At 45.2% G+C, this 9,510-nt stretch overlaps 1 protein-coding gene across 1 annotated transcript; it reads right to left on the bottom strand.

Annotated features, from left to right (window-relative positions):
• Positions 1 to 8: 8 nt before the first annotated feature.
• Positions 9 to 9,503, bottom strand: smc2 (structural maintenance of chromosomes 2). Its single transcript, XM_047365063.1, has 25 exons — positions 9,224 to 9,503; positions 8,980 to 9,129; positions 8,699 to 8,821; positions 8,582 to 8,620; positions 8,393 to 8,503; positions 8,247 to 8,291; positions 7,899 to 8,132; positions 7,643 to 7,792; positions 7,313 to 7,546; positions 6,350 to 6,509; positions 6,123 to 6,240; positions 5,188 to 5,326; positions 4,980 to 5,099; positions 4,689 to 4,893; positions 4,222 to 4,357; positions 3,986 to 4,110; positions 3,695 to 3,888; positions 3,177 to 3,320; positions 2,493 to 2,567; positions 2,229 to 2,348; positions 1,931 to 2,131; positions 1,611 to 1,727; positions 1,206 to 1,366; positions 967 to 1,114; positions 9 to 402 (listed from the first exon to the last, which is right to left on the bottom strand). Exons 1-25 carry the CDS (start codon positions 9,389 to 9,391, stop codon positions 217 to 219), a joined length of 3,603 nt encoding a protein of 1,200 aa, XP_047221019.1. The 5' UTR covers positions 9,392 to 9,503; the 3' UTR covers positions 9 to 216.
• Between the last annotated feature and the right edge of the window lie 7 nt (positions 9,504 to 9,510).

Genomic DNA, 9,510 nt, shown 5'->3' with positions numbered 1-9,510 from the left:
CTCAGGCATAATATTTGACCATTTTATTTACAAAAACATATATAAATCTATCAGCTGCATGTATAAAAGGAACACACAAAAAGCTAAACATGGGACATAAGATGAGAAGCATTTAGACATAAAAAGCATTTACTATCCATGAAGCGCATCTTGAGGACAGTATTTCATTGCTAAAGAAAAATATGGCCGCCTGTCCTGATTGTTTCGGTGCAGCGATTAGCTGATGAGTTGCTTATTCCTCCGCTCTTTCTGGCGAGCCTTGTCTTGGCCTTTAAGAGGAACGTTGGAGTCACTCTGGCTGAGCGCCGTCCGCGACACCGTGGACATGCCCTCAACGAACTTGGTCTTGAACAGGACGTTGGCGTTGGTGAACATGCCGTCTTTGAGGGACACCACCACAAACTGAAGGGAGAAGTTTTAAACAATAGAAAGTATTGTTTAGAGGGACCATGTTTTTTTTTGTTGTACTTGATTTAAAGTTAAGCCACTTGAACTTTTCCACGTTTTATCACAAACTTTGTGAGGTTTATTGTAGTTTGATGTGACAGAACAACATACAGTAGTGCTTAACTACAGTGGAAGGAAGAGGATTCATTTTATTTTGAAGGATTTTTTACAAATAAATCTGAAAAATGCGTACATTTATATTCATGCATCCATGGGTCCACACTTTGTCAAACTATCTTTCTCTGCAATCACAGCTGCAGGTCATTTGGAGCACAGTATGTCTCTACCAGCTGAAGGTTTTGCTCAGATTGGATGGAGCTGTAGCTCTTCCAGAGTTCTTATGTCTTGCTCCTTGCCTGACCCTTCAGCTGAGGTAATCGTGCCACGTGTGATCTGTCTGCTCTGCTTCGTGGTCTTCATGATGCCGTTTGTTCGCTAATGAGATTAAATTGCACCCTGGGGTCTGAATACTTTTGCATGGCAATGTGCATTTCGACTCCCGCCCATATTTTCACCTACCTGTGAGTGCGTGAAGTGTGAGCGCAGCATCTGTCCGATGTTCTGCGTGTGAGACAGGTCCAGAGCTGCGTCCACCTCATCCAAGATGTAGATGGGAGCAGGTTTGAAGAGCAGCATGGCCAGGATGAGAGACAAAGCCACAAGTGACCTGTTGAAGAGAGAGAAGAGAAAAATAAATGAAAGCCACATTTTCACACAGGCAGAGAAAACATATTGAACAGCTATATACGTTAACCCACCTTTGCCCACCACTGAGTTCAGTGAGGTTCTCCTTCCAGGTGTCACCCAAAGCTACTTTAAACTCAAGGCCGTCCAGGACGCCACATCCCTGGGGAGGAGCAAGCTTGGCTGTGGCTCCTGGCAGCAGGGTGGAGAAAATGGAGCCAAAATCCTTGTTTACCTGCAGACGGAGGTTCAAAACCCAGATTTGAAAGTTGAAAAGGATGGCAGCTGCAAAACACTAAACCTACTGTGATCACACAACACTGGTGTCTCATTTGTTGTCTTGTTACATCAAAAAAATCCATTATAAAGTTGTTTTAAAATCAAAACTGAAAAATGTTGGGAGATAAATGAATTGAAATCTATGAAAGTTTGTCATGTTTCAATGCAGGGAAAATTAGCTACAAAACAAAAAAGCAGACCTTCTGCCATGCCAGGTTGAGTGCCTCATTCTTCTTCTGGTCCAGCTCCTTGATGGTCTGCAGGATCTTTGCCTTGTCGTTCTCCACAATTCTCTTCTTCTTCATCAGGTCGTTGTACTGCAGGAGAACAAACGCAGTTGTGGGGATCTGTGAGTAAAGTTTCTAACGGTTTTATGTTTCAATTCCGGGCTTTTCCAGACTCCTCCTTCGGGACTTGTGGCAGATGTTTCTACAGTGAGAAGGCTTCATGGAACGTGGATAAGGGAAGGAAGGAGGGAAGGAAAGTAGTAAGACATGAAAGAAAAAGAAGAGCTCCTCACCCTTTCCTCCGCCTCATTGAGCATGTTCATGGCCCTCTTGTTGACGTTCCTCTCCAGCTTGCTGGTGGTCTCCTCCAGCTTCTTCAAGCGCTGACCGGCCTCACGGGGGTTGTTTGTCTTGAAGTCGTAAGAGGTGTTCGGTTGGCCGAAGAACTGGCGCTCCGAATGGATCCAGTCGTGTTCCTCCAACATCCGAGTCACCTGGGAAAAAAAAAAAAAACCCAGCATTAAACTTCCTGATTAGGAAAACAGGATGGTGGAGAGGTGGAGTGGATGAAAGTCAAGAGATTATGCGTACCTTGTCAGCAGCGTCCTGGCTCTCTCTGTGGTGCTTGCTGATGTTGTGTTCCAGCTCCTTGATCTTCAGCTGGGCTTCGTTGTTCTTCTCCCTGACCCTGTTGACCTCTGTGCTTTTCTCCTGGAGCATTCAGAAAGAGAGGCAGCCTGACCGGTTATTAAGTCTCCATGTTTTAAACACTTTTAGGGCAGCGTAATTACTCCGCTCCTGACGCAGAACAGTGAAGTGGGGTTTTTAAAAAGCCAAAACAAACAATGTGATCACCTTCAACTCTTTGTCTTGAGACATGATCACGTCCTTCTGTTTAGTCAGCTCCTCCTGGGCGTTACGCACGGCCTCCTGCATAACGAATTGGAAAATATTTAGGTGAAGGGACGCCTCACAGTTGCACACATACAGTGTTGTAGGAGAGTCACATTACAACCACAAACTTCAATACATCTTATTAGGTTTTATACGCTAGACCCACACACACACACAATGGTGAAGTGAAAGTCAACTGGTTCTCAGTTTCTGAAAAATGTGACGTGCGTTTGTAATTCCACCCTCTTAACTCTCATACCCCTAAATAAAATCCAGCGACCGCCTAAACGTCGACAGGACAACTAGCCGTCGCTCACTGGGCCGATCTGGCCTTAACAGGACAGTGGCAGGAAGAAAGCCATTGGTGCCGGAACCCAAAAGACGTCCTGTTCAGGTGGGACCAAAATGAAATGTTTTGCTGAACATGTTAAACACCGTGTGTGGAGCAGTTTGGTTAGTTTGTGTTGGTCAGTCAGTCACATAAAATCCCTGTAAATACAGGTTTGTGGCTGTAGCATGACAAAATAAATACTTGGAAATAGCGCGGTAGTAGTCAACCTTAACATTGCATCAACTCACTAAATAAAATGCTAACTACACAAAGATTCATGATGTTCTTTGAATTGGTGCTCCTGTAAACATCACCTTGTTCTGGGACACGGTACAAGCCATGCTGTCTATCTGCTCCTGGATGGCCTTCGTCGCCTCGTCCACGGCCTGAATCTGCTGCTCGTAGCCAGCCTGCTCCCTCTGCAGCTCCTCCAGCTCCAGGGCCACAGCGTCAGACTCCTGAAGGTGAAAACATCCGAGATGAGGTTTACCGCAGGTGGATCAGAGTACTTACATTTTCTTCATGCTGAGATCACATACTTTTCCATACACAATTTCCCAGAGTTCTCTGTTGTTTTTTTTTTAACATACACACACATGGAATTATGTAGTAAACAAAAAGTGTGAAATAACTCTGAACTCATTTTTGTATTTTAGATTCTTTAAAATAGCCACCCTTTGATTGGATTACTGCTATGTTCTCTTAGCATTCTCTCCATGAGCTTCATGAGGTGGTCACCTGATATGGTTTTTATAAAGAGCCTTGAAAGAACTTCCCAGCTTTTTACAACACAACATGATGAGGCAGCTTGTAAGGGTTCGGTCCGTGTTACCTGCTGCTTTTGCTTCAGCTTCTTGTTGAAGGCGTCTGCTTTGGCCTTGGCTGTGTTCAGTTTCTCCTGGGCTGCTTTCAGCTCCTTCTCCCTCTCCGCCTCGGCATTCTTCATTTTGTTCTCCAGCACCTTATATTTCTCCTCGGCCCGCTTCTGCACCTCCTTGGTAACGCGCAAAGTCTCCTCGCTCTCCTCTGGTCAAACACAGGTGCAGAAAACAAGCTTCATACAGAGCCGGCACAAACGGCAAGGAGCGTCAACCTGAAGAGAATGATGTGTTTGAATTCTGACCTATGGCCTTGCGAAGCCTCTCCAGCTCCTCCTGCTGCTGGTGGAAGGAGCTCTGCTGCACTTTGGCCTGCAGGATCTGCTCCTCCTCCACCTTCAGCTCATGCTGCTGTTTCAGCTGCCGGTACCTGAACAGATCAATAGGTCAGCTGGGAACTCTTGTTCCACATTCTCAGGTTTCTGTGCAACAAATACAGGGCGTGACAGAGAGGAATGGGCGTGAATGAGAGCTGCCGTACTTCTCAGCGGTTCCTTTAAGGCCTGCCAGCTGTCGTTCAACATCCTGCAGCTGGGCCTCCGTCTTCTTCAGGTTGTCCTGGACATCCTTCACCTCCTGCAGGCTCGACAGAATGGAGGCCGACTGAGAGCGGGCACCTGGTCAACAAAACATGGCAGTTGCTTTCTGGGTGCTCGTGTGCGACTGCAGACTTTTATTAAATGAACCGATCAGAATTTTTCTTGACCCGGATGGAATACCAATTTTAGCTTATTCATTTCGTTGTGGAAGTGTCGTACATCAAAATGAGCGCTCATCCTTGTTTATATTAGAGCAAGAATTGTAAAACAACAAAAAGGAAATGATTACAGAGGTTAGCGTCTTACATTGGCACAGCTAACATTATTAAATCAGTGGTCTTGGTGTGCGTTTTTCAGAGTCTTTAGATGACCTTCACAGACCCGACGGATCCCGCCACCCCCCTCTCACCTCCACTCAGAGTTCCCTGAGGGTCGAAGATGTCCCCTCCGAGCGTGACCGTCTTAGTCATCACCTGCTTATCAAAGGCCACCTTCTTGGCGTTGTCCAAGGTGTCGCACACCAGGGTGGACCCAAACACGTACTCCATGGCTTTCCGCAGGTCAGCTTCATAGCCAACCAAGGACAAAGCTGTGTGAACGTTATTCTGCCCAACCTGACAGAGAAAAATGGAGATTTCTAATAATCACAAGCAAGTAATAATTACAAATATTTGACTCTGCTGTAAAGCCGCTCTCTCACCAGGCTCTTTGCAGTGTTAATCACTTTGTCGTTAAGCGTCTTGGCAGAGATCTTGTTCAGGGGAATGATGGTGTACCGCCGCTGCAGCTCCCCCTTCTCCAGGAGCTTCTTACCTGTCACCTAAGCAAGAGAACAACCGGACCCCCCGGTTAGAGTCCCAGTGTAAAACCTTTATTATTATTAGATGCATGGCTTCCCTCAAACCTACCTCTGTATCAACCACAATGTTGTAAAGTCGGCCTCCAGCAACAACCTCCAGCGCTGTGGCGTAGGTGACGTCGCTGACTGTGATCAGGTTGGCCAGCAGCCCCTTCACCTTGCTGCGCTCCCACCCACGCTCCGGATCCCTACGGGGCAGAAATAAAGGACCAGTAATCACATTAGTACAGCTAATTACTTGCTTGAACATCGGGATCGGACATGTGGCCTAACGTTCCATCATTAAAGAAGCTTAAACTGCATAAATAAACACAGATGATGATCGCTGGGACCCTCCTAGTAGGTGGTTTTTTAATTTTTGGTAGGAAACTAATTAGGTTTGTGTATCCCAGGAGCATAAAAGACAGCAGTCTGTTTATTCATTCGGTTTTATTTCCCTTGATTTGAATATTTGCTCTACGCAACAAATAATAATCATTATTAGTCGGAGTAACTTCCTAAAGTTTCCCTTTCCAACACCGACTCCCGTTTTCTAGATTTCTTTCCAACAGCTTTTAAGAGGTTGACATTTGAGTGCGAAATATTCACATAGTTGGGTTTTATCAGCAGTATCCTGCTGTATTTGTCTGTTAGTAACTCAGACTATAAGCTGTCCAGAAAACATTAAAAGTAGGATCAGCTCTGTACCTACAAATGAGTTACGGTTTCGGAAGAAGTGGAAGAAATGATCTGCATGGGAATTTTTTTACCACTGCAGCAGCTACAACAAAGCTAAAAGGAAGGAGGGTGTCTACCAACAACAGACGTGATGCTGATGAAAGTAATTACATTTTCTTTTTTTCTTTTTATTTATCTGGATGTAAGTGATCAAACCCAAAAAAGAAGCAGTTCACCATTAAGCCCCCTTAGTTATCTGAACTAAAACGTCTTCTAAAAGTATCCATAAGCCCCGTTTGTTTGATGCTCAGAAACAAGAGCCGTTACTTGTAGTCAAAGCGCAGGTTGGGGAAGCGGGACATGAGGCGCTCATAGGTCTCTTTGAACTGAGAGACCTGTCTGGACAGCTGCCTCCTTTCTTCCAGCAGACTTTCTTCCTTTCCATCTGCAGAGAGACAGCCACAGTTATCACACCAGCTCAGTGAAAAATGGCAAATAGCATATGAGGAAAAAACAACTAAAGCTTTGAAGTAACTGTTTGGAGTCAGTACTACCTTCGTAGTTAAGTTTGGCCAGCTCCGCCTGCAGTTTCTCCCTGCTGCTTCTGACGGCCTGCAATGCATCCTGGTCTTTCTTGTAGCCACTGTCCATCTTCTTCACCTCAGCCTGTTTGGACTTCAACTCAGCCTGGGCGTGCTTCAGGGTCATCTGGGCCTAGACAGAAAGAAGATGATGGTGTAATCAGTATGACCAAATATAGTGAACCAAAAGGTTCAAACTAATAAACAGTCGCTGTTTAACACGCCACAGCGCCTTGCAAGAGTCTTCATACACCTTTAACCTTTTCATATGTTGTCACATTGCATGTATGTTTGGGGTCGTTGTCCTGCTGGAGGCTGAACCTTCACCCCTAATCACAAGTCTTCTAGGAGGTTTTCTTCCAGCACTGCTCTGTATTTAGCTCCATCCATCTTCCCAATAACTCTGAGCAGCTTCCCTGTCTGTGTTGAAGAAAAGCATGCCCACAGCATGATGCTGCCACCACCATGTTTCTCAGTGAGGACGGTTGTGTTCAGGGTGAGGTGCAGTGTTAGTTTTTTCGCTACAGAGTGTTTTGCAGGCAGGTCAATAGGTTCCCTATAAGGATGCGGCAAACTGCAAACAGGCGTTCTAATGGCTTTCTTCTTTCCAGCCTTCCATAAAGCCAGATTTGTGAAGTGTACGACTGGCAGTATTTGTCAACAAATTCCTGCAACCGAGCTGTGGATGTCCTCAGGTTCCTGAGAGGTACCATGGGTCTCTTTGCAGCTTCTCTCATTAATGCTCTCCTTGGCCGACCTGTCATTTTTCTACGCAGTTATGCTCAACTGTATTGGTGGCATGTTTCATCAAATCTCTATAAAACACACTGACGTCTGTGGGTGTAACATAACAACGTTAAAAAGCTCATACTGGATTTACAAGGCCCACAAGGCATCCCACCCACTGCTGGTGATATGTTGAAGTTCACCTCTCACCTGCTTGGCTTCTGTGTCTGCTTTGCTCATGTCATTCTTGCAGGCCATCATCTGCCCAGCAAGCGTGTCCTCCGCGCCATCCTCGTTGGTTGACAGACCAGCCGACACGGCTCTGAAGTGCTGCTCGGCAGCCTCCAGGGTGGCGCTGTCCTTCTGTCCCTCCTCCTGAATAGCCCGAAGCTTCTCTGACAATTTGGAGACCTCCTTTTCCTTTACCACAAGCATTTTCTTATCCTAAAAAGGAATCGAAATAAAGGTTTTAAAGTTGGAATTCAATTTGTTGTCCTAAAGGATTAAATCAAATTATAGGAACACTAGTTTGTTCAATACCTCTTCCATGTTCTTTACAAGCTCCTTTCGTTTTTTGGTTTCGTCTTTGAGGTTCTGCTTTTTTAAGTCTAGTGCACTCTGAGCCTTAGCATCTACCCGCTGGGCATCGGCAAGAGAGTCCTCCAGGGTTTTCAATACTCCATTCACCTCCTTGAAATGAGCAGTTTAACAGAAAAGGTGAGAGAATATCGACTAAACAACCACAGGCTCTAAGACCCTAAACATAAACTGTTCTGTCAGGTCTCTCCTGCAGTACCTGGTCTCTTTTCTTCTGAAGCTCCTGAATCTGGGCGGAGAGCTCCTGGATTTTGCTCTCGTTCTCTGCCATGTTGGCTTGCATCTTGGCGATGTTGTCCTGCATCACCTTCAGATTCTCTGCAGACTTCATCTTGGTCTCCTCGGCACACACAAACAGCCAGGCCACATATAGGCGTGACAAGTGCTGGATCTCACGCACCAGCTTCTGGTACTCCAAATAAGATGATCGTTCCTGGGGAAAGAGGAGAGGGTTTAGGCAGATTAACATGCCATGCGGTACAAGTAGTGTGAAGATTTTACTTGATATCTGTTTACGGATGAGTTCAAATGTTATTAATCAACTTACTTCCTGCAATTTTTGCATAGTTGGAGTAATTTCCTCATCCAGAATCTAAAAACGTAAAATACAAGACAAAGTCTGCTGCAGCAATTTTTCAATAAACAGACTCTTAAAGACACAGAAGCAAAAAAAAATTATCCTTGATCTCATACAGTCTGAATCTCTTTTAGTTTGGCTTCTTTCTTCTCAATCGTCTTCTGGGCGCTGATCTTTTTACACTCATACATCCTGGTACCTGCTGCCTCCTCGATCATGGCAAGAATCTGGAAGAAGAGATTTTCTATCAATTCCAAGTCAAGGCAGTTATTAGTGGGACATTTGGTGACGTGTGCAGGTTTTACCTCTGGTGGCTTCATGTTTAGAACCTTGGTGATCCTCCCCTAAAGTGGTGGAAACAGAAGTGAGTTTAAAGAAAAGTCTTTACAAAAAGAATGCAAGAATGTGAAGAAACAGCCGACCTGCATGATGAGGAAATGAGGGTTGTTAACGTTAAGGCCGACAGAGCAGAACAAGTCCTGCACCCTGGTGTTGTTGGCATTGACTCCATTGATCAGGTACTTGTTCCTGCCACCGATCACCACCTGTAAGGCAGAAGCAGGTGTGTGGATGCTCAAGAACCAAAATGTAAAAGCATTAACAGGAATTCTGAAGTACGCCGCTTGCAATATTGCGATAAAAAAAAAAGAAGAAATCGGTGAAAATGGAAGACTCCTTAGATCACAGTCGTTTGCATCCTTACCTGTCTGGTGACAGTGATTTCATCGTGGGTTTCAAACCCCAGAGGACTCTGGCTTTTGTTGGAGTTGTCAAAAGTAATAGAAACAGTGGCTTTAGTGATGCCACCCTGTCCATTTTTATACACCAGGTCCTGCAGGTTGGAGGCTCGCACCTTTAATGTGATATAAATCAAAACAAAAAAAATTCATTCATTGAAAACTGAAGAACATCATAATTTAACGCGAGTATCTAAATAGCAGTCTTACGTGTGTGAGGTTGGAAATACCCAGGAGGAAACATATCGAGTCAAGAATATTGGATTTTCCGCTGCCGTTCAGTCCTGTGATCGCGTTGAAGAGCGGATCGAAGCCGTTGATTTCCGTCCTCTGGGCGTAGGATTTAAACCCTTCAATAATGATAGACTTGATGTACATCTTTCTGTCCTCTCTTTGCAGATTCCGGAGGCTAGATCGGGATTAAGACAGAGACACGGCTACTGCCCAGTGTTTACAACCGACAACCCCTTCTCTACTTGAATTTTGGCGGCAGCCAG

The sequence above is a fragment of the Girardinichthys multiradiatus genome, chromosome 5, assembly GCF_021462225.1.
Source record: "Girardinichthys multiradiatus isolate DD_20200921_A chromosome 5, DD_fGirMul_XY1, whole genome shotgun sequence".
Taxonomy (NCBI): Eukaryota; Metazoa; Chordata; class Actinopteri; order Cyprinodontiformes; family Goodeidae; genus Girardinichthys; species Girardinichthys multiradiatus.
Note: the sequence above shows the minus strand (reverse complement) of the source record. Positions and strands in the feature narration are given on the sequence as shown.

What these genes read in the sequence shown, in the direction of transcription:
- smc2 (XM_047365063.1), bottom strand. Translation starts at nt 9,391, where the DNA reads ATGTACATCAAGTCTATCATTATTGAAGGGTTTAAATCCTACGCCCAG. An exon ending in GGCCAAACTTAACTACGAAG is followed by an intron (nt 6,241 to 6,349) that starts GTAGTACTGACT and finishes GTCTCTCTGCAG; the next exon opens with ATGGAAAGGAAGAAAGTCTG. An exon ending in CACACTTCACGCACTCACAG is followed by an intron (nt 403 to 966) that starts GTAGGTGAAAAT and finishes TTCTCCCTTCAG; the next exon opens with TTTGTGGTGGTGTCCCTCAA.